At 40.0% G+C, this 24,880-nt stretch overlaps 2 protein-coding genes across 2 annotated transcripts in view; one reads left to right on the forward strand and one right to left on the reverse strand.

The window, feature by feature from the left end:
* The window catches only part of TRDMT1 (tRNA aspartic acid methyltransferase 1), a 687,969-nt gene that overhangs the window by 498,010 nt on the left and 165,079 nt on the right, over positions 1-24,880 (reverse strand). The window lies entirely within an intron of this gene.
* STAM (signal transducing adaptor molecule) overlaps positions 15,581-24,880 on the forward strand; it is a 74,990-nt gene continuing 65,690 nt past the window's right edge. The window contains exon 1 of the mRNA XM_050805397.1: positions 15,581-15,824. Within this exon, the coding sequence (XP_050661354.1) occupies positions 15,785-15,824 (40 nt within the window). The 5' untranslated portion in view covers positions 15,581-15,784. The remainder of the gene's footprint in view (positions 15,825-24,880) is intronic.

Here is a 24,880-nt window from a genome sequence, read left to right on the forward strand (position 1 = left end):
GCTCTCCAGCCTGGGCGACAGAGTGAGACTCCATCTCAGGGAAAAAAAGAAAAAAAGAAAAAGAAAGGCTCCGCGGTTGTTTGAACGCTCCACTGTCATTGTTTTTTAAGTTCTTAATACTTTGTGAACAAGAAGACCTACATTTTCCTTTTGCACTGGGCCCCACAAATTATGTTGCTGGTCCTGAAATATTCATCCATATGTGTATATAGATTAATCATTTATTTTGTTTTATTGCTGAGCAGTTATTCCATCGTATGGATATACTACAATTTGTTTATCCATTCATTCACTAAAAGCTTTTGGGTTTTTTCCCAGTTACAAATAAAGGATCCATGAACGTTTGTGCACAAGCCTATATAAAGACATACATTTGAGCTGGGCATAGTGGCTCATGCATATAATCCCAGCACTTTGAGAGGCCAAGGTTAGAGGATAGCTTGAGGCCAGGAATTTGAGACCAAGCTGGGGAGCATAGCAATACCCTGTCTTGAAAAAAAAAAAAGATTTACCTTCATTTCTTTTAGGTAAATACTGAAACGCAGAATGACTGAGTAACATAGTAAGTGTATGTCTAACTTTTTAAGAAACCACACTGTTTTCTTTTTTCTTTTCTTTTCTTTTTTTTTTTTTGAGACTGAGTCTCTCTCTGTGGCCCACTCTGGAGTGCAGTGGCGCGATCTCGGCTCACTGCAAGCTCTGCCTCCTGGGTTCACGTGATTCTCCTGCCTCAGCCTCCTGAGTAGCTGGTACTACAGGTGCCCACCACCACGCCCAGCTAATTTTTTGTATTTTTAGTAGAGATGGGGTTTCACTGTGTTAGCCAGGATGGTCTGGATCTCCTGACCTCGTGATCCACCCACCTCGGCCTCCCAAAGTGCTGGGATTACAGGCATGAGCCACCGTGCCCGGACTGTTTTCTAATTTTTAAAAGAGATTCACAAATTTTTTACTTTATGCACAAAGAGTTAGCATGGTTTCTTTCATGGGATGAAGTACCAGGATAATCCATTCAAGGAAGTTCACTTAGTCCAACTTAATGAAACCTATATCCTTTGCATACTGGGGAACATATTGAGGCTGTATTTTTGGATCACATCATACTGGTTTGAGCAAGAACCCTGGCCAATTTCACAGGTGGCTCTAGTATAGCTGCTGGAGACTCATCTTGCATTATGAGTAAGAGGTGAAACAGCTAGCACGTACATGCACTTTTCAAATTTTTCCAGTTTTTCTAAAGTGGTTGCACCATTTTACATTCCCATCAGCCATGCAGGAGAATTTCAGTTGCTCCACATCCTAGCCAACACTTGGTGTAGTTAGTCTTCAAAATTTTAGACATTCTAATAGATGTATTATTTCACTGTGGTTTTAATTTTCACTTCCCTAATGACTAATTATGCTGTTGCTTTTCATGTGCTTATTTGTCAGTTGTATATTTTCCTTGGTATAGTTACTGTTCAAATCTGTTGACCAATTTTTTTTTCTTTATTTTCTTTTTTTTTTTTTTTTTTTTGAGACAGGGTCTCACTTTGTCACCCAGGCTGGAGTGCAGTGGCATGATCTCAGCTCTACCTCCCAGGTTCAAGTAATTCTCGTATCTCAGCCTCCCAAGTAGCTGGGATTACAGGTGCAAGCCACCATACCCAGGTAATTTTTTTTTTTTTTCTTTTTTTGAGACAGTATCCCTCTGTTGCTCAGGCTGGAGTGCAGTGGCATGGTCTCAGCTCACTGCAACCTCTGCCTCCCGGGTTCAAGTGATTCTGTCTCAGCCTCCCAAGTAGCTGGGATTACAGGTGCCTGCCACCACGCCCGGCTAATTTTTTTGTATTTTTAGTAGAGATGGGGTTTCGCCATGTTGGCCAGGCTGGTCTCGTACTCCTGACCTCGTGATCCGCCCACCTCAGCCTCCCAAAGCACTGGGATTACAGGAGTGAGCCGCTACACTTGGCCTGTTGCTGAATTTTGTGGCGGATTAATTGCTTTCTTTAATTATTAAGTTTTGAGGCTACTATATATTTTATAGGTAAAAATCCTTTATCAGATATATGACTTGCAAATATTTTTTCACAGTTCATGGGATAATTTTTATTTATTTATTTATTTAGAGACAGAGTCTCACTGTGTTGCCCAGGTCAGTTTGAATTCCTGAGCTCAAGCAATCCTCCCACTAAAGTGCTGGGATTCCAGGCATGAGCCAGTGGGAGAATTTTCTTGACAGTACCTTTCAAAGGGCAGAAGTTATCAATTTTGATGAAGTTCTGTTTATCAAGTTTTTTCTTTGAAGGATTGAGTTTTTAGTGTTATATCTAGGAAATTATGGCCTAACCCAAGGTAATAAAGGTTTTGTTCTATTTTCTTCTGGAAATTTCATATTTGAGGTTTTATATTTGGGTCGATGATCCATTTTGAGTTAATTTTTGTATATGATACGAGGTATGAAATGAGGTTCATATTTTTGCTTATGAATATCTAAGTGTTCCAGGGCCATTTGTTGAAAACCTATCTTTTCTCTGCTGAATTGCTTCTGTACGTTGTCAAAAATCAGTTGTCCATTTATGTATGAATATATTTCTGTTGGGTCTATTCTGTTCCACTGATCTTCTTTTTTTATTCTTTATTTTTTATTTTTTATTTTTTTTTGAGATGGAGTCTCGCTCTGTCGCCCAGGCTGGAGTGCAGTGGCGCGATCTCGGCTCACTGCAAGCTCCGCCTCCCAGGTTCACGCCGTTCTCCTGCCTCAGCCTCCCGAGTAGCTGGGACTACAGTCGCCTGCCACCACGCCCGGCTAACTTTTTGTATTTTTAGTAGAGACGGGGTTTTACCCTGTTAGCCAGGATGGTCTCAATCTCCTGACCTCGTGATCCACCCACCTCGGCCTCCCAAAGTGCTGGGATCACAGGTGTGAACCACCGCGCCCAGCCTTGTTCTATTGATCTTCTTGTCTGTCTTTATGCCAGTTCCATATTATCTTCATTACCATAGCTTTATAATAAATCTTGAAAGCAAGTCATGATTTGTGTTTGTGACAGCGACAGTGTTAATGATGTTAGTAATCTGTAATGTGTATGTTCTTAGCACATCATGATAGAATTTGACTAGGCATGGTGTGGTTATTTCAACGGGATGAGAGCAATGATACCACTAGAAAGAAGTGATAATTTCAGAGGAAAAAAAACACTTTAAAATTTCACCAGTTTTTCTATTTGTAGGTATCACAATGGGAAGGAATGTCAGGAAGAAAGCTGGTGCATTCGGGAGAACACTTGTGAAATGTAGCAAAAGGCCAGGCGTGGTGGCTCACGCCTGTAATCCCAGCACTTTGGGAGGCCGAGGTGGGCCGATCATTTGAGGTCAGGAGTTCGAGCACAGCGTGGCCAATATGGTGAAACCCCATCTCTACTAAAAATACAAAAATTAGCTGGGTGTGGTGGTAGGCGCCTGTAGTCTCAGCTGCTCAGGAGGCTGAGGCAGGAGAATTGCTTGAAATCGGGAGGCAGAGAATGCAGTGAGCCGAGATTGCGCTACTGCCCTCCAGCCTAGGCAACAGAGCAAGACTGAGTCTCAAAAAAAAAAAAAAAAAAAAAAAAAAAAAGTGTAGCAGAAGTGAGCTGTAGTGGAAACAAACACAAAGAAACACAAAGAAAGGGAATGAGAACTGAAACATGAAGAGCAAGAAACCTCTGGACACAGAGGACTGATCTGGGAAATGATAAGTTGAGCATTGTGGTTTGGAAGGAATATTGGAATTCGTTTAACTCAATCTCCTTATTTTTTTATTGATGTGAAAACTGAGACACAAGGAAGTTCCTTTAGAGCTTATCTATAATCTCCTTTAGAAAAGAATCAATCATGGAAGTTTGGTTCTAGGCTGACAGTTGAAAGTCAGGACTTTGTAAGTAAAATCCTTCTGTTCCATAGGTATATTATTGTAAATAAGAGCTTCATTCTTAAAGAACAATTTCATACCTTACAAAATTGATCATGAAAATAAAACAAAACTTACACATATGTGATCATGAATATTAATTATGTAAGACTAAAAACAATATAAAAAGTAGTATTTTAAATGCTCCTTTGGTGAATATTTTCTACATTGGTACAGATATAGTCCAGGGAATTTTAGAATGAAAATATCTTTTTTCCTTTTGTAAATATGTAAATTTCATTTTGTAAATATGTATATGCATATAGAGTAAGCATATGCATTTTGCATTGTGCTAAACGTTGACGTGCCTTCAAAACTGGAGTCATCTATTCTGAAAAAATCTTTGAATGGTAAACGATGGGAAGGAATAGATTCCTTTGTGAGGTCTTCAGTTTCAAAGACCCTTTGGATGTATTAGCTGCTGAGTCAGCAGAATCAGCATCAACCCAGACCAGCTGGTAAGTGTTGCTAATCTAGTTACCTGGTCTGTGGTAGTTACTAGGTGTTCAAAGAAAAGGACCTGATCTTTATAATAGTAAAAGACAAAAGTGGAAGAAGTCATAAATTGAATTATGATGAATTGGATGAGTTTATATCATACTATCATTTGTTATGAAAAGGTTATTTATGGACCCTGGCATTATACAGATTGGTTCAAATTTCTCCAAATAAAAGACGTCAAACTATGACAAAAGCAGCTGTTCCAGAATATCCATTAGGAGCAAAAGAGCAACAGGGGTGGGGACAGGCCTGCGTCTAGTTGCTGGGTAAGGGTCTGAGTGAGGCTGTGGTTTTCAAACATTTTCGCTTTTTTGAAACTATACCTTCTCTCATATTTTTAAGTGACCTACAGTTTTTTTTGGGGGGGATGAAGTCTCGTTGTTGTCCCCCAGGCTGGAGTGCAGTGGCACGATCTCAGCTCATTGCAACATCTGCCTCCCAGGTTGAAGCGATTCTCCTGCCTCAGCCTCCTGAGTAGCTGAGATTACAGGTGTGTACCACCACACCCAGCTAATATTTGTGTTTTAAGTAGAGATGGGGTTTCACTGTATTGGCCAGGCTGGTCTCGAATTCCTCACCTCAGGTGATCTGCCCACCTTGGCCTCCCAAAGTGCTGGGATTACAGGCATGAGCCACCGTGCCCGGCCAGTTTTTTTTTTTTTTTAATCTTAACTCTAAACAATTGCAAAGGATGTAATTTCTGGTGACTTTTAACAGCCTTATTTAGGTGTAACTCAAATACAGTATCTGTACATATTTAAAATGTATGATTTAATAAATATTGGCATATATACCAATATATATTAAAAATGTAGTAATGAAAGCATTACTACGGTCTAAATAATGAAGATAGAGCGTCACCCCTTCCCACCCTTTCGCCCTCCCCAAAATACCCTATCTCTTTTAAAAATTTCCAGTGAAGCCATCTAGGCCTGGTGTTAACTTTGTTGAAAATTTTCAACATGAAATTCAAATAGAGATTTTCACATTAAATATTTCTTGGGGTGGGCATGGTGGCTCAAACCCATAATCCCAGGACTCTGGGAGGCCAAGGAAAGAGAATTGTTTGAGACCAGGAGTTTGAGACCTGCCTGGGCATCATGGCGAGACCCCGTCTCTACAAAACAAAAAAAGATACAAATAAATAAATATTTCTTTAGTGAGCTTTATTAGTTTGTGCCACTGAAGGGATTTGCCATTTCCTCCGTGTTGTCCAGTTTATGGGCATAAAGTTGGTCATAATATTTTATTATTATCCTGTTAACATCTTTAGCATCTGTAGTGATGTCAGTTCTCTCATTTTGGAAGTTGTTAGTTTGTGACTTTTCTTTTTTCCCCCTAATTAGTCTGGTTATAGTTTTATCAATTTTATTAACCTTCTCAAAAAACTGGCTTTAATTTCTTTTGTTTTCTCTATTTGTGTCTTGTTTCTCATTGATTTCCATTCTGATGTTTACTAGTGCCTTTCTTATGTGTACTTTGGGTTTCATTTGCTACTTTTTCTAGTTTTTTAAGGTAAAAGCGGAGATCATTGATTTGAGACTTTTCTTCTTTTCTAACATAAGTGTTATATTATACTATAAATATCTCTGTAAATACTGCTTTAATTGCTGTCCACAAATTTTGATATGCTCTGTTTTCATTTTTATTCTATTTAAAATACTTTTCAATTTTCACTTTTATTTCTCTTTGACCCTGGGTTAGCAAATTAGTTGTTATTTAGTTTCCAAATGTTAATTAATATGTTAATTCATTTCCAAATATTTGGGGACTTTCGACTAGCCTTTTGCTACATACTTTTAATTTAACTCTTTTTAGTCAGAGAATATACTTTGTATGACTTGAATGTTTTTAGATTTATTGAGATTTGTTTTATATCCCAGAATATGATCTGTCTTGACAAATAACTCATGTACACTGGAAAATAATGTACATTCAGCCTTTATTGGATGTAGTATTCTATCAAGTTCAATTAAACCAAGTTTGTTGTTAGTACTGTTCAAATCTCTGTAGCCTTACTGATTTTCCTCTGCTTGTCCTGTCAATATTGAGACAGGGAAGTTAAAATTTCAACTATATGATGTAGTTGTTTATTTTTCCTTGAAATTCATCATTTTTTGTTTCATGTACTCTGAAGCTCTGTTATTATATGCAAAAATGTATACAATTGTTATATTCTCTATGTTTTTGTTTTTAAAATAGCTTTCTTATACACATCATATAGTTAGGTCTTGTTTTTAAAAAATAGACTGACAATTCCTGCCCTTTAATTGCAGTTTAGATCTTTTGTATTTAATGTAATTATTAATGACTAGGTCAAAATCTATCATCTCACTTTTGTTTTCTGTTGGTCTCTTCTGTTCTTTTTTCTTCTTGTCCTCATTTGCTGCCTATTTTGAATTATGTGAATTTAAGAAATTTTTATGTATTTCCACTATTGTCTCTCTATATCCTTTTGTTTGATTTTCTTTTGGGGGGTATTACTCTAGGATTTACGGTATGCATTTTTAACTTATCATAGTCTACTTTCAAATAATATTTATACCATTGCATGTATAATGTAAGAACTCTTTCAGTATTACATTTCTATTTGTCTCCTCCTATCTTTTGTGATATTATTTTCATATATCTTACTTTTGCCTATGCTATAAACCCCATAATACAATTATTATTATTATTATTTTCTTTTTTTTTGAGACGGAGTCTCGCTCAGTTGCCCAGGCTGGAATGCAGTGGCGCGATCTCGGCTCACTGCAAGCTCCGCCTCCCAGGTTCACGCCATTTTCCTGCCTCAGCCTCCCAAGTAGCTGGGACTACAGGCGCCCGCCGCCACGCCCGGCTAATTTTTTGCAGTTTTAGTAGAGGCGGGGTTTCACTGTGTTAGCCAGGATGGTCTCTATCTCCTGACCTCGTGATCCGCCCGCCTCGGCCTCCCAGAGTGCTGGGATTACAGGCGTGAGCCACAGCGCCCGGCCGGAAGTGTCTTTTATATTTACTCTCACATGACCATTGGGATGCTTTTCATTTTGTTTTTTAGATTCAAATCACCAAATGGCACCATATTTCTATTGCCTGAAGAATTCTCGATTTTTGTTCGTTTGCTTGAACATTTCTTATTGTGTAGGTTTCGCTGATGATGAGTTCTTTCAGCTTTTTTTGTATGCAGGGGATGGCCCCAGGACCCCCAGGCAGATACCAAAATCTACAGATGCTCAAGTTACTTTACTTCAACTTCATTTTGAAAAAGATTCTTGCTGATATAAAATTCTACATTGACAATTTTTAAATTTTAGGACTTTAAAGGTACTATCCACTCTCTTTTAAATTTTTTTTGCAATTTTATTAGGAGTCTACAGTAATTCTTATCTTTATTCCTCTATATATAATGTGTCTTTGTTTTTTGGATGCTTTTAAGATTTTATTGTTATTGATTTTCAGTAATTTGATCATCCGTCCCTTAGTGCCATTGTTGTTGTTGTTATTTATTGACTGGGGTTCACTTACAGTCTCAGATTTGTAAGAATATAGTTTTCATTAAATTTGAGAAAATGTCTTTTTTTTTTTTTTTTTTTTTGAGACGGAGTTTCACTCTTGTTGCCCAGGCTGGAGTACAATGGCATGACCTCGGCTAGGTGCAATCTCCGCTCACTGCAAACTCTGCCTTCCCGGGTTGGAGCAATTCTCCTGTGTCAGCCTCTCGAGTAGCTGGGATTACAGGCATGCGCCACTACGCCAAGCTAATTTTGTATTTTTAGTAGAGACAGGGTTTCTCCATGTTAGTTAGGCTGGTATCAAACTCCCAACCTCAGGTGATCCGCCCGCCTCGGCCTCCCAAAGTGCTGGGATTACAGGCGTGAGCCACCAAGCCCGGCTAAACTCCCATTAATTCTATCTAGTGGAAGTTTTATGTCAGATAGCGTAATTTTAATCTATAGAATTGCCATTTGCTTCTTGTTTGATGCCTTTTATTTCTCTCCGTTATATTCATCTTTTTGTAAGTCCTTAAGCATACTGATCACAGAACTTTTTAAACATTCTTTTCTTTTTTTTTTTTTTTTTTTGAGACGGAGTCTCGCTCTGTCGCCCAGGCTGGAGTGCGGTGGCCGCTTCTCAGCTCACTGCAAACTCCACCTCCCAGGTTCACGCCATTCTCCTGCCTCAGCCTCCGGAGTAGCTGGGACTACAGGCGCCCGGCACCTCGCCCGGCTAGTTTTTTTGTATTTTTTAGTTGAGACGGGGTTTCACCGTGTTAGCCAGGATGGTCTCGATCTCCTGACCTCGTGATCCGCCAGTCTCGGCCTCCCAAAGTGCTGGGATTACAGGCATGAGCCACCGCGCCCGGCCTTAAACATTCTTATGTTAATTCAATCATCTCTTTAATTTCCGGTTCTGTTTCCATGGACTGATTGCCCTACTGGTTATTAGCCACATTTTCCTGCCCCTTTATGCGTTCAGTAATATTTTATTGGAGTCTGGCCATTGAAGAATTTTATATTTTTGAATGCCATAAATATATGCATTCCTATTAAGAGTTTCATAATTTGTTTTGCCCCTAATTTATGTTGCCCAGCTTACCTTTCAAGAGTTACTCTTTCAGCTTTTTTAGAGCAAAGGTAGAGGTAGACTCCCTGTCAGGCCACTCCCCACTACTAAGACATTAGCCTTTTGGGGTATTTATTTAACACTCAATGTGTTCTACTCATTTTCTTTCCCTCTGGCTTCGAGAACTGAAATGATTCCCTGACTTGTATGAACTCGGGATTTTTCAGATTTTGCTTCCCTAGTAATAGGTCTTTGCCTAAACGTGCTTTGCCCAAACTTGTAGAGCTTTACCGTACCCATGACTAGATTAGCATTCAAAGCCCCAAGGGGAACCTTTGTGCAGGTTTTTTTTTTTTTTTTTTGAGATGGAGTTTTGCTGTTGTTGCTCAGGCTGGAGTGCAATGGTGCGATCTTGGCTCACTCCAACCTCTGCCTCCTGGGTTCAAGCAATTATCCTGCCTCAGCCTCCTGAGTAGCTGGGATTGCAGGCACCTGCCACCACACCCAGCTAATTTTATTTTTAGTAGAGACAGGGTTTCACTATGTTGGCCAGGCTGGTCTCGAACTCTTGACCTCAGGTGATCCACCCGCCTCAGCCTCCCAAAGTGCTGGGATTACAGGCGTGACCCACTACGCCTGGCCCCTTGTGCAGATTTCTAAAGCTCTTCTCTGCATAGCACCCTCCTAATATATTGCCCTCCAAATTCTAGTCTCTTGGCCTCCTCAAACCTTGATTTTTGTCTCTTCAGTGCAGTAAGACCTTTGGGTTCTTTTTGAGTCCCACCTCCCTGTGCCACAGCCTAGAAACTGATTCCAGGCAGAACGCTGTTGCAATCATTGGGCTCACTGCATATGCTTCCTTTCTTCTTGAAATCATAGTCCAGTGCTGCCTGTTGTCCCATGTTTGAAATCATTCCATATATTTTGTCCATGTTCTATTTGCTTATTGTAAAAAGATAAGTCTGGATCCTGTTACTCTCTCATGACCAGTAATGGAGGTTTGCCATTTTAATCATAATACATTTTATTTATTTACTACATTTAACAAACATTTATGGAATACCTACCGTGAAGAGCTCAGAAATAGAGAAAAATGATTCACAGACTAATGCTTATACAATTAAAAAGTTACAATATTGTGGTAGCTTTTAAGTATGACCCCAAAATTCTTTGACATTCTTTCCACAAAGAGGTAAATTTTATTTCCTCTTCCCTTAAGTGTACATGTGTGACTGCCTGTCCAAAAGAATATGGCTGAAATGATGCTGTGCTTATTTCCTAGCCCAGGTCTTAAGAAACTGGCAGTTTCCTGGCCCTTGCAATACTCAGTCGTATGCCCATCCAACACACTGAGAGGAACCAAGCAGATACATAGGAGTTCCCATGTTGTTGTTCTGGTTGGTAACCCCAGTGACTCAGCCAACTGCTAGGACCAACTGCCAGACATGTAACTGAGCAAACTTTGAAATGACTGTAGCCCTGGCTGTAGTCATTCCAGCCTCTGAGCTACCCCTGCTGAGACTGTGTGGTCCCGGCTAAGTTCTCACCAAATTTCTGTTTGTAAGCAAAATAAATTATTGTTGTTGCCCTAATATACTAAATTTTTCAATTTGCATTTTTTTTTTTTTTTTTTGAGATGGAGTTTCGCTCGTTGCCCAGGCTGGAGTGCAATGGTGTGATCTTGGCTCATTGCAACCTCCACCTCCTGTGTTCAAGTGATTCTCCTGCCTCAGCCTCCCAAGTAGCTGATGTGCCACCATGCCCAGCTAATTTTGTATTTTTAGTAGAGACAGGGTTTCTCCATGTTGGTCAGGGTGGTTTTGAACTCCCGACCTCAGGTGATCTGCTCACCTCAGCCTCCCAAAGTGCTGGGATTACAGACGTGAGCCACTGTGCCCGGTTGTAATAGACACCTGTAACACATATTATATCGTTAAGTGCTATAATAGAGGAAGTCAATTAACAATTGAATTAACAAATATTTATTATGTGCCTATTACTAGTCAGGTACTGAGTCAGGAAAGGCTTTTAAGAAGCAAAATCTGGCCGGGCGCGGTGGCTCAAGCCTGTAATCCCAGCACTTTGGGAGGCCGAGGCGGGTGGATCACGAGGTCAGGAGATCAAGACCATCCTGGCTAACATGGTGAAACCCCGTCTCTACTAAAAATACAAAAAACTAGCCGGGCGTGGTGGCGGGCGCCTGTAGTCCCAGCTACTCGGAGGCTGAGGCAGGAGAATGGCGTGAACCTGGGAGGCGGAGCTTGCAGTGAGCCGAGATCGCGCCACTGCACTCCAGCCTGGGTGACACAGCACGAGACTCCGTCTCAAAAAAAAAAAAAAAAAAAAAAAGAAGCAAAATCGAAGTGGAAGTTTACAGGAGATCTAGGACCTAAATAGAGTAAGAGCAGGAAAAGCAGAAATAGTTGTTCGTTTGAAGATATAAAAAGCATGGGGTGAATGCCAGTAGTTCAGAAAGGCTAACATAGAGGCTAAGGAGAACAAAACTGTGAAGAGATGAGTTACTGAAAGGTCAGTTCATTAAGGAGCTAATGCTAAAGAATGGGGGTTAATCCTGAAGGTAAGGCTACTCTGCACACTTGTAATCATGCAATTAATTTAATTTTTTATTTAATGGCTATCTTCCCCATAGGCTGTACTCCAAAAAGGCTAAATCACACAAAGCTTTTATCCCTGTAATTCCAGCATCTAAAATGTTACCTGGCACATATGGGAGTTAATATTTACTAATGACTGAGTAACTGAAGAAACCCTGTAAGAATTTTAAGGAAATGATATATAATCAGCTTTGTGTATTAGAAAAATCATTCTGGCAGTAGTACAGAGAATGGTTTAGAGGTAATAGCTGTATTAGCCAGCTCGGGCTGCCATAACAAAATACCAGAGTGAGTGACTTATACAACAGAAATTAATTTTCTTGCCGTTCTAAAGGTTGGAAGTCTGAGATCAGGGTATCAGCATGGTTGGGTTCTGGTGAGGGCTCTCTTACTGGCCTGCAGACAGCTGCCTTCTCGCCCTATCCTCACGTGGCAGAGAGAGAGAGAGACGGTAAGCAATCCAGTGTCCTTCTTGTAAGGGCACTAATCCCATTAGCAAGGCCCCAGTCTTATGCCCTCATCTAACTCTAATTATCTCCCACGGATTCTGTCTCCAAATACCATCACACTGGGGGTAAGGGCTTCAACATTTGTATTTTTGAGGATACAATTCAGTCCACAGCTGTAGGAAAGGAGAAAAGACAGCAGGAGGTAAATGTAATAACTTGCCTAAGAGATGAGGGTGTAAACTAAACTAGTGACAATGCAGTGGAAGAGGAAAGACTGAGAAATAGTAATCATTCCTACTTGGACTGGAATTATTAAACTGTTAAAAACCTTCCTAGGATATTCCTTTTCCTGAACTTTAAAATTATAGACTTTTCCCTGTAGTAATGCATATCAGTTTTTTTTTTTTTTTGAGACAGAGTCTCTCTCTGTCACCTAGGCTGGAGTGAAGTGGCCTGATCTCAGCTCACTGCAACCTCCATCCCCCAGGTTCAAACGATTCTCCTGCCTCAGCCTCCTGAGTAGTTGGGATTACAGGTGACCATTACCATGCCCAGTTAAGTTTTTGTATTTTTAGTAGAAACTGGGTTGTGCCATGTTGGCCAGGCTGGTCTTGAACTCCTGACCTCAGATGATCCACTTGCCTCAGTCTCCCAAAATGCTAGGATTACAGGTGTGAGCCACCACTCTCAGCCAGTATTTTTGTTTTTAATGTAGATGAATTTTCAAAATCAAACTGAGATAAAGGGATATAACATTTGACAAACAACCACATAATTAAACATACAACATTACAGAAACATTTTAATGTGATATTGATACGTAGTCTTCAAAATGTTTTAAAAACTATGGTAATACTAAAAGTGAAACTCTATAGAGTTTCAGTATTTTAAAGTGATAATAAGGGACATTAACCACAAAATACAAAGCATTTCACTTTTTATGTTTGGCTTTTATGTTAAATATTGAAAGTTTTATATTTTAAAAAGGTTTATTATTTATATAGCACATTAATCATCAAGACCCCCCTGCCCCCATAGCTAAAGTCATTCTAGGTCAGAATACATGGATACTGCTCTCAATACTAGTATGTATTATTCCCAGTGCACACATATTGATAATCAAGGCTTGAACAGTTTGTGCCCTGGCTTATTGCTGGCAACGGAGTAATTCAGTCCGGAGTACAGAGCACGTCCAAACGCATTTTCATCAATATCTGGCTCTGATACAGCCAGTCTGAGCCACCAATATCTGGCTCAGGGACTTACGATAATGGCCGAAGACACTGCTCAGGATCTTAAGGTAAACAAGTTGTCACCTAATTCTGTCAGCCCAGCAATCAAAGCACATTTTTGAGAGGGAATGTTCTGACTTCCGTATCAGTCGTGATATTTCCAAATAATTCTATACTTGTCATAATGAAACACAAGCACGCTTTTGGTATTGGCCCCTCAAAATATTAAGAAACTGGTGATACCAACATATCATTTTTTACATTGTTGTGTTTTAACATTTTTTCTGCTTTTGAAAGAAATACATGCTCATCATTAAAATATTTTGAATAATAAAATGCACAAAGAACATTGTCTAGAATCTTGCCACTCAGAGATAATCATGTCATAATATTCTCATGTATTTCCTTTCAGACTTTTAAAATTGTGGGCATTTGTAATTTTCTAAGGTTTGTAACTTCCTTCTGAAAACTTAGGTATTCAGATGTCTATGGAAATAGGAATCTGTATTATGCACCTTAAATGGCTGTGTAGTTTTCACATCTTGTGTACTGTGATTTAATTGACCAATATTAATTACAATTATCAGTAACACTTATTTAGTGCTTACTCTATGCCAGGCACTGTAATAAGCGTTTTGTTTGTACTAATTCATTTGATCCTCACTACCCTATTATTCTTGTTTCTTACAGATGAAGAAACTGAGACACCAAGAGGTGAAGCAATTAGTCCAATCACTTAATGTGAGACATTTTAGTGGTTGGCAGTGCTTTGATCCTTTAGACAATGTTGCCATGTATACCTTTGTTCATGTTTTAAAATAATGTCTTTAGGATTAATTTGCCGAAATGGAATTGCTGGGTCCTAAGGTTTTAAAAATTTGTTACATGCTTCCAAATATTTCCTTTGGGAAGATGACAGTATTTACAGTTCACCCAACAGTATGTGAGTGTCTCATTCCTCACATCCCTGATTCTTTGCAATTTTCTTTTTTTTTTTTTTTGAGACGGAGTTTCGCTCCCGGGTTCAAGCGATTCCCAGCCTCAGCCTCCCGAGTAGCTGGGATTACAAGCGCGCACCACCACGCCCGGCTAATTTTTTGTATTTTTAGTAGAGACGGGATTTCACCATGGCCAGGTTGGTCTTGAACTCCTGACCTCTGGTGATCCGCCCGCCTCGGCCACCCAGAGTGCTGGGATTACACGCGTGAGCCACCGCGCCTGGCCGATCCTTTGTAATTTTTACCTAAATGACAAAACATTATGTAACTGCTACTTTAATTTGAACATTTCACTTTTAGAGGTGGGACTTCATTTTTAATGAATTTTGTAAGCACTCTTTGTTTACTATATATTAATCCTGTGTTGACATGTCAGTATTAGTTTCCATGCTACATTTGGAGGTGCCGTAATTTGGGGGATAATTTCCATAATTTCAATTTACGTACAAGATGAGCTTACTAAGTTTGTTCCAAGTGGTATGCAAAATCTCTAGTGGATCCTCCTTAAAACTTCTCCATGACACAGAGAATAATTTTTATTGGTTAATTAAACTCAAAAGTAAAATAATTAAATCAACATTTTGGGTTGCTAGGAATCACTCACTGATCAACTTCTAGCTCCAGTTTTTTTGTTTTCTTTTTTTGCTCAGTCTAGGGAGGCTATCTTGGGCTGTGAAAGACATGTCACCAACCATCACAGCTGCTGAGTGACTGCACGGTTAGTCAGTAGGTGCCAACGCCCTACTAGCAGAGCTGTCTGCAGATTCCGAAGCCCGGCGTTCAGGGACTCCCGGGAAGGAGTCAGCGTTACCTCAGCCTCTCCGAGGGAGCCTCGCGCCCTGAACACTCCCCTCTTGGGATTCAGGCCAATCCGTTCAGCTCCCATGACTTCATCCGAGCAAAATTTGTCACCTCACGCAGCGAATTAAACTGTTTACCTAGAAGATGATCCAAAGGAATTTGCATTTCCTTCCAGAGGGAATACAAGGTTATGATAACCGAGAGAGCGAGAGGAAAAAAGGGGCACGCCTCTACCCAAACTCAACCTGCTTTCTTTCTCCTGGGTCTCCCAGTCACTCCGGGGGTTGTTAGTAGGCTTCAGCACGCCTGAAGGACCCCGTCTTCCGGAGACTCCTAGCTAAGGGAAAAGCAGGAAACACAAGAACTAATCCCACTCTTCTGTGTGACTAATTAAAAGAGGAGTCAGGCAGAGGGGACTACCTGTTCAGCCTTTACTGATGGGGCAGGCTCGGGGCACCTTTGGGACAGGCAGTGCCGAGGTCGCCCAGATTCCCGACAAGCTCCGCGCGGGGGCTTTCTCGGCTCAGTGCTGTTGCCGCCGCCACCGCCGCTGCTGGGGTGGTTGCTGGGGTTGGGTGAGAGGGAGGAGCTGTCGCGGACCCTGTAGAGTCAGTCTCTGTTGCTGTTTTTGCCTGAGGAGTCTTCCTTCCTACGTCGAGCCCTGACTCCCGTGCTGTCGAGGGGGGAGTCCCCGCGGACACCTCGGCACGCAGTGGAGATGCCTCTCTTTGCCACCAATCCCTTCGATCAGGATGTTGGTAAGTGTTTTTGCTGCTCCCTGCCCATTCCTCACCGGACTGCACGCTCACTCTGCCAGCCCCTTCCTGCATTCAGGACCCTCGGACCAGGGCCGAGGAAGAGCTCGCTCTTCCCGTTTCCTGAGGTTCCCTCCTTCAGAGCTGGGAGGAGGTTGAGGACTTGGCGCATCCTCTTGAAAGAAATGGGACTCATCCTGTGAAATGGGCCTTGAGCTAGGACTGTAGGTTGCCAAAGAACTGCTGAAGGGGTTGGTGTAAAGGGCCTGGGAGGAGCAGCTGGTGTAGCATCTGGTGCAGGGACTGTGCTTCTGGACGAACAGCGAAGGGCTTAAGGCGTATGTCGGCTACATTAGGATGGTAAACCCTATACCAAAAGTGCTTGCCTAGACAAATAAATGTTGAGCGTCTGGAACTGGCAGAATGTTTTAGGTAAGGTTCCTTAGAGGATTTTAAAATCTTTTTGCAACGGTAACTGAAGGAGGGAGCTCTGGTTAAGGTTAGACTCAAAAATGGTGCGAGCGATGAAGATGAAATACTTGGCAATAGCTGAAACCGAATTGAGGACCTGCGCCTTTGGGATGTCTCTCTTAGGCTAGGTCTCTGCCCTTAAAAAAGTGTAAAGAAGTGTGGAAGAAGTTGTTGAATCTGGAAAGAGTTTGAAGTGCTACATTTTTGTTGTTTTCTGAATCACTGGTTTTAGGTACTGATTATGTCAGTTCAATAGGTTTGCTTTTTGTTTATTTTTTATTTTATTTTATTTTTTTCCGGCTTGAAGATAATAATTATGGGAATTTGAGTTTCCGGGGAGAGAATTTTGGTTTAATATGAACGCACGTAGGAACTACCTTGGCACACAAGTGCGGAATGAAAGCAAGCCAAATACCATTTCCAAATCCCTTATGGCAGAATGTAATGATTACTGTGAATAAGGACCACCTTATGAAGTTAATTTATACGTCTGTGTGTATTTTAATTATGAAAGATGGATGTTGAATTTTGCTTTTTTAACTCTTCCTTAGAGCATGTCACTGAAACTTGGAGGTTTATATAAGACTAGAAAAAAGGTTCATCCTTACCTCTGCCACTTCTCAGCTCACAGTGAAATCATAGGCAAGTTACATTCTTTGAGTTCCAGTGTTCTTGTCTTCAAAGAGGGGAAAATACATCATTCCATTCTGCGGTTAAATGATATGTGTAGAGGGCCTGCTACAGTACCTTTATGTGATAGGCACTTACTAGATGCTACCTTTTTTTTTCCAGCTTAAATGAGTGTCCTGAATCTTAGCAGTGGACAGAACCTTGGAGATCACCGATTATACTTAATGAATTGGAAAATTGCATTTAACTTAATAAGCAGTTAGCACACACTACAGGACACAGTGGCTCAGTGACATAAGAGATACGGTGATGAGCAAGGCCTAGTTGCTGCTCTCAAGCAGTTTTACATCTCACTACATGAATCTCTAGGGGAAGTACTTAAAACAGCTTCTTAGTACTTGTTTCTTCTGTTTACAGTACCTTTGTCTAGTTTCCTTGGTCCTGTATAATTTAGCTAGCAACTACCCAATCACCTTTGTATTCTACTGACTTTGTGAACACGTATTTGCATTGGATTCAGGTAAATTTCTTAATGTCAAACCTGTTCCTAGTACCTGTACCACCCAGTTCAAACACAGTCACCTTCTTGCTTTTATGCTTTTGCCCTGTGCTTACGCTTTCTTTTCTCTTTCAACATATCCTTATGTGTTAAGGCCAACTCAGAATCCAACTTGTTATACCTGAATCATTTCTTGATTGCTGTAGCAAAGGGTTTCTCAGTAGCAACGTTATTGACAGTTTGGACCAGATAAATATCTTTGTCATAGGGGTTTGTCCTGTGCAATGTAGGGTGTTCAGCCTTATCCCTGGCCTTTATCCACTAGATGCCAGTGACACCCAGCCCCCACTCATGATTTTAGAAGTCTCAGGACATTGCTACATGCCCCCTGGAGGGACAAAATACCTCCTAGTTGAGAACCACTGCACTAGTCCACTCTTAATTTCCACCTTCTTACAAAATCCTCTAACTTATTTTAGCATTTTTGTCTTTACCAAATTACTTAGCATTAAAGATATGTACTGTATTTTCCTACTTAATGAGTGGTTGCTACATAGAAGGTGTTTAATAAACGTTTGTTGAGTTGAGAATGTGTCAGTTGAGCCTGCCAGATAGCACACTTCTTCAATGTAGCAACATTGTTTTGCTCCAGAAAAGCTTACTTTTAAAAGTTGCTCAAGTTTTGGTATTGGACCAATTCTCTTCTCACAGTCCGTGTATTGAAATATTCCAAAAGGTTTATCTGAGAAGACCCCTCAGAGATTCCCAGTACATAATCCTTGCGCAGATTCCAGTAGACTCCTATATTATTTTTAAATAGTATAATATATAGAATACAGTGTATAAAATACACTTACCATTTTTTCTTTCACTATGTCATAACCAATGAGTATGTCATAACATTAAAGTAACTCATTTGATATAATTATTTATCACTTAACGCTTGTATACATTTGCACGTCTTCAAAATTATTTGTCTTCATTCTTAATCTGAAGCAGAATCAGAAATTCACTGACTGATTTATATAATATAACATTTATTATAAAGAGACAAAATGCTGGTGATAGCTTTTCCCTTGAAGAAACACCGAAAGATGTTATTAGGATGTGAGCTCTGTGAGGACAGGGATTTTTGTTTGATTTGTTCACTGCTGTATCCCTGGCTGTAGACCAGTGTTTGGCATGCTGAAGAACTTTCAGTAAACATTTATGGAATAAATGAATCTCATTTTGGACATTATAATTCAAGAGTTGAATTTAGAAGCAATGTAAAGATAACTTATTTCATCAAGTTTTTATTTCAAAGTCTCTAGACTTCCACCTTGCCAAATCCAATGGTCACTTTCTAGTCCATTTGTTTGTTGATCTCTTAAGCATTCCTCTTTGATATACAGTACTTTATTCATGGGATTTCAGGACACCAAACTTTTTCTTATTTTCTACTTAGCTTCTTTTAAGTTTTTTTGCTTCTCCTTTTTGCAACTTCTTAAAGTTGAGTGCCCTGGGGCTCAGTTCCGGAGCCTCTTCTCTCCTTCCACCTTTTTTTTCCCCTAGAGTATTAGGAAGCAATTTAGCTTAGTGTTAATAATTCAGACTCTGGGGCCACACTGCTTGGATTCAGTCCCAGGTTTGCTGCTTACCGGCAGTGTGATTTTGGGCTAGTTGCTTAGATACTCTGTATCTCAGTTTCCTTATCTTTAATATGGAATATAAGGGTAATAATAGTTCTTACCTCAGAGAGTTGTTAAGAAGGTTGAGTTAATATTTGTAAAGCACTTAGAAAAATTTCTGTACTTTTTATTAAGATTTTAAAAAGAATCTCATCTAATTTCTTAGCTTTAAATACCTAGTGTATTCTGGTGACTCCTGGATTTATGTTCTTACTCTCAGCCTCTTGCCTGAGCTCTCGACCTAGATATCCATCTCCTTACTGAGCATCTCCATTTGGATTCTGCTTAGAGTCTAAAAACAAACATTCAAAAACTCAATTCTTAGTTCTTTGCCCAAACCTGCTCATTCCTTCATCCTTGCCCTTCTCAGTAGAGAACATGATTAACTGTTTCCTGTCACTGAGCTCCAATGTCTAGGAGTATCATTCTTCTTATTTCTTCACACTTCACATTCATCATATCAGCAAGATATTTTGGCTATACTTTAAAAATATATCCAGAATCTCGTTGACAGGTGAAAGCAGCTGGACTTCCTGGGTCGAGTGGGGACTTGGATAACTTTTCGGTCTTACAAGGGGATTGTAAAATGTACCAATCAGTGCTCTGTAACAACGTACCAATCAGCGCTCTGTAGCTAAGTAGAAGTTTGTAAAATGCACCAATCAGTGCTCTGTAAAAACGCACTAAACAGCGCTCTGTAGCTAGCTAGAGGTTTGGAAAATGGGTCAATTACCACTTTGTAAAATGGACCAATCAACAGGACACGGGCGGGGACAAATAAGGGAATAAAAGCCGGCCACCCCAGCCAGCAGCGGCAACCAGCTGGGGTCCGCTTCCACGCTGTGAAAGCTTTGTTCTTTCGCTCTGCATAATAAATCTTGCTGCTGGTCACTCCTTGGGTCCGTGCCACCTTTAAGAGCTGTAACACTCGCAAAGGTCCGTGGCTTCATTCTTGAAGTCAGCGAGACCACAAACCCACGGGAGGGAACAAACTCCGGACACATCACCACCTTTCTCTGTCTCACCATTCTTACCTTACTTCAGTCATTGTTATCTCTCATAGTCAGTGGCAAGAGCCTTCTGGTAGGTTTCTTTGTTACCACTCTTGCCTCTACAATCAGTTCTCATTTACAAAGGTCAGTGATCTTTTAAAAATGTTAGATAATGTCACTTACCTGCTCAGAGCTCTCTAGTAGCTTCCTATCCTACTTAAAGGTTGTAATGCAAGTTTTTTATTGTGGCCCACAATATGGCTCCTTCCTCTGTGTCTGATATGATTATGCTCTCCAAACTCACTCTCTTGAATTCCAGGCTTTTGAATCTGAACGCTCCAAGCTCCTTCCTGACTCTGTAGCTATGTGGTACTCCTTGCCTGGGATACTCCTCACCCAGGTGTTTGAAGGTCTGGATATTCATCACACCCATTCAGGACTCTGTTCAAACGTCATTTTCTAAGAGAGGCTTTTCCTAATAATCTTCTGTAAATATCCATCTTGGGCTGGATGCAGTGGCTCACACCCGTAACCCCTACACTTTGGGAGGGTGAGGCAGGAGGATTCCTTGAGGCCAGGAATTGGAGACCAGTCTGGGCAACATAATGAGACACTGTCTCTACAAACAATAAAAAAAATTAGCTGGCATGGTGGTATGCCTGTAGTCCCAGTTACTTGGGATGCTGAATCCAGAGGATTGGTTGAGCCTGGGAGGTCAAGGCTGCAGTGAGCTATGACTGCACTCTTGGCTGGGCAAGAGAGTGAGACTCTGTCTTTAAAAAAGTAAATAAATAAATTTTAAAAAATGCATCTTTACTCTCTCACTCTGTTTCTTTGTTCCATTTTTTTTCTTTATAGTACTTAGTTACCTGACATTAATTGATTATCTTTTGTGTGGAATGTAAACTCCATCAAGATGAGAACTTTTCATTTTTTTTCCCCTAATGCCTTAGGGATAGTGTCTGGTACATAGAAAACACTCAATAATTATTTATCAAATAATGAATTATCGATATTTTTCTAGAACATCAGTCTTGTATTTCTATTTTGTGTTCTTTTTCCCTCCAAAACAAATTCATCTGTCAGAAAGCTGAAGTTAACTTTCCCAGTCTGGCTCTTCATTCATTATTTGCTAGCATTTTTCTTTGTTTTTAAATCTTTTTTACATTAATATAGATGGAGTTTTGCCATATTGGCCAGGCTGGTCTCGAACTCCTAGCCTCGAGTGATCTGCCTGCCTCAGCCTCCCAAAGTGCTGGGATTACAGCTGTGAGACACCCGGGCCCATCCAGTTTGGTAATATTTTAGTGTTGTGGTTATCTTGACTTGAAACCCAAGAGGCATCTTTGAATCATTTCCCTGCCTCTGCTAAATCATCATATGTCTTTGTTTCTATAATAGAATATTTGTGTTCCCAGTCAGACTGCTTTGGGCCAGTCCACGTCCTACATACTTGGACATTTTTTTAGTCCGCTTTGCTGAGTCCAATCAGCCTCATAAATCATAAGCCAGATGAATCTTAAATGTTAGTGTCACATTCTCCTGAAGTGTGGTATGATAGAAAGACCTTGGACTTTGGGTTTAAATTGCACCTGCAGCATTTACTTTTAGTAAATGGACACAATATATAGTTGGATAGGTATAGGACCCCTTTGAATTCACTTTTTACTTTGGTAAATAGGGATAGAAATATCCATTATACGTCATGCGGATGCTATGAGGATTACTTGTAAAAACACATGACATTCTAACTCTTTACCAGAGTTGAATAGGCTTCAAATATCTCAAGGTCAGCATGTTCAAAACCATTTGAAATTTTTCTTCTCAATTATGCTTTTCATCTGTTTTGATAGTTGGTACCTTAGTTTACTTAGTCATACAAGTCAAGAACTTGGGAGTAATTCTTGACCACTGTAGTTATAATTTTGTACATCCTAAACAACAAATGTATCCTGTCTACCCTCTGCCAGATACCGTGGTACTGAATATGCCCTCAAGGATTCCAGGTTTAGATCACCACTCTCTCGGATTAGTGTAGTAGCTTCCAGCTATTCTTCCCTGCCTCCAGTTTTTTAAACTGTAAAAAACTTGATATTTTTAAAATGTAAATCTACGCGTGGCCCCTCTGTTTAAAATATTTCTAGAGAGGGCGGGGCATGGTGGCTCACACCTGTAATCCCAGCACTTTGGGAGGCCAAGATGGGCGGATTATGAGGTCAGGAGATCGAGACCATCCTGGCTAACACAGTGAAACCCCGTCTGTACTAAAAATACAAAAAAATTAGCCGAGCGTTGTGGCGGGCGCCTGTAGTCCCAGCTACTTGGGAGGCTGAGGCAGGAGAATGGCGTGAACCCGGGAGGTGGAACTTGCGGTGAGCCAAGATCACTCCACTGCATTCCAGCCTGGGCGACAGAGCAAGACTCCTTCTCAATAAAACAAAAAACCAAAAAAACAAAATTCCAGAGAATCTACAACTTTCACAGTACTTTGAACTTTTCAGCAGAGCATGTAAGGCCTCTTACGTTTGGCTTTGTAACTCTTCAGCCTCACCTTCCACTTTTTTCTTACAGGTGTATTTCACTCCTTACTGGTTTTATGCCACTGTGCTCTTCAGATGTGGATTCTCTGGCTTGACATACTTATTTGTTCATTAATCCTCAGTAAGTTTGTTTTGAGGAGATGATGCATGCGAAGCACTTAGCGTAAGCACCTGAATATAGTAACCAATGGATACGTTTTAGCTCCTTTTATAATCAAGTTAGAAATAGATGTGGGGACTATTGGATTTTAAGGTGTGCAATCAGTTACTGTCAAAACATAGGAGAGAAATGTGAAAATTCCGAATATGAGTATGTTTACCGTCTAATATCCACTGGATTAAGAACTTGTATTCTTTGGTTCTGTCCCTATTTTACCTCTCCTCTAAGCTGTTGTTTCTAATGCTTTTAGGTTATCATTTCTGTTTTGCGCTCCTCCCTGAAATCCTTCCATGCCGTTCTTTTGATACCTACTTCTTTTTCTGGTTAGCAGAACTTCAGGTTGCTTTTTCTTTGCAGATACAATTTCCAGGAGGATTAGGGACATTAGATGAAAGATTTTTGAAGAATTGATTTGCAAAGAGGATAATTTCTTTCCGACTTACTTTTCCATTGGCCATTTTTAATGAACTGTTACGTATCTGGGCTGACTGAATGACAGTCCTTTCCCCACAGCCTAAATGTGACGCGAAGTCATCCTGTCAGCATTTCTCACCTCCCCAGATCTTTGACAGTCATTAACTTTGAGAAAAATCAAAAGTAGCTGTTTATCAGAAAAAAGTTCTCCAGTCTATTGAAAAAACTATTGAAATTCAAATGAGTCTCTGTGTGTGTTTTTTCTGGGTACTGCTGGGCAGATTTCTCAATCTTCTCTTTTTGAGTATTAGTGTAAGGATAATCTCAGGATAAGATGAGATCATTATGAAGCTTTGAATCCTTTAGAAGCAAGTCTGTTATTTTTGTCACTTTTCCTTTTCCCACAAACCTTTCTTAGAAAATAAATAGTTTTGGCTTCATTTGCTATTCACAGAACCATGTTGTAGGTAGTTTATATTCTTCTGATTAAAAAAAAAAATACTTGTTCTTTTATAATTGAGAAGAATTGTGCCACTGATTTTGATGATTTTGAGGCAGCCTGAATAACTGATGTGAACAATTTTAGATTTCTAAAGTGGGTTGTGTTTCTGATCCATCCATACAAATTTGAGTCAGATGCTGATTCTATTTATGTGTAGGAAAGTAATGAAGTAGTTCATGAGTGTTCAACATAATATCTGCTGATAACTGTATCATGTGTTCCTGGGTATATCATTAATTCAGGAACTGTAAGATAGCACTCAATTATGATAGGCAATTTATATTTGATCAGATAAACTGTTGACTTCTTAATAAGTTTTAATATGCTTAGCTATTACGTTTTTAAATAAGGTGGCAGGTTTTAGAATATAAGTGTGTTCTTTTAAAAAATGCACTTAAAAAAAAAAAAGCCTACTTGGCTACCAGTCAGTAAGAATGATGAATTAATTATTAAAATGCACTACCAGACCAAAGTAATAACATGCTTTCCTTTTTTAAGATGAAGTAAGTGATATTGTTCAGAATGACTCACTCAATATTCTTGGGCTTTAGAGGGGTTGAGTACCTAGGAAGCAGGCTCTGAAACTCCTCAATCAGAGCACTTCCACTTGGGTTTGCTGTGTATATATTGGGTTTCTTTTAAGATAAAATTCTTTTATAGAGTGTTGAATGATAAATAATTTGAATAGTCTTTGTTTCCTAGGAGAGAGCCTCTAAATCCTTGGAATTTTCTGAGTGATAGGAGCATCTTTGTTATTTATGATGGGCCCCTGGGATAATAGCTTAGTTTATGCTAATAAGATGACTCAGTCTGGGGGCTGGCCACTCCAGAAGGACTAACAATGTGATGAAAGGATTTGGGCTTTGAGTCACAGGACCTCCTGGAAGGACAGGGACCTGGAGGTTGAGTTCCACTATGTGGTCAGTTATTTCATAAATCATACCTATATAATGAAACCCCAATTGTAGAATCCATGAAGGTACATTTCCCAGTCCGTTGAAACCTACACTGAAAAACCGAATATCCCACGATAAAAACTAGAAGCAAGCTATTTGTGAAAATGCTTTGTGATGTGTGGATTCATCTCACAGAGTTAAATGTTTGTTTTGGTAAAACAGGTTGTTTGTTTTGATAAAACAGGATAAAAACTCTGAACACTGAAGCTCAGTTGAGCATTCTGG

The sequence above is a fragment of the Macaca thibetana genome, chromosome 9 (genome assembly GCF_024542745.1).
Source record: "Macaca thibetana thibetana isolate TM-01 chromosome 9, ASM2454274v1, whole genome shotgun sequence".
In the NCBI taxonomy this organism is placed as follows: Eukaryota; Metazoa; Chordata; class Mammalia; order Primates; family Cercopithecidae; genus Macaca; species Macaca thibetana.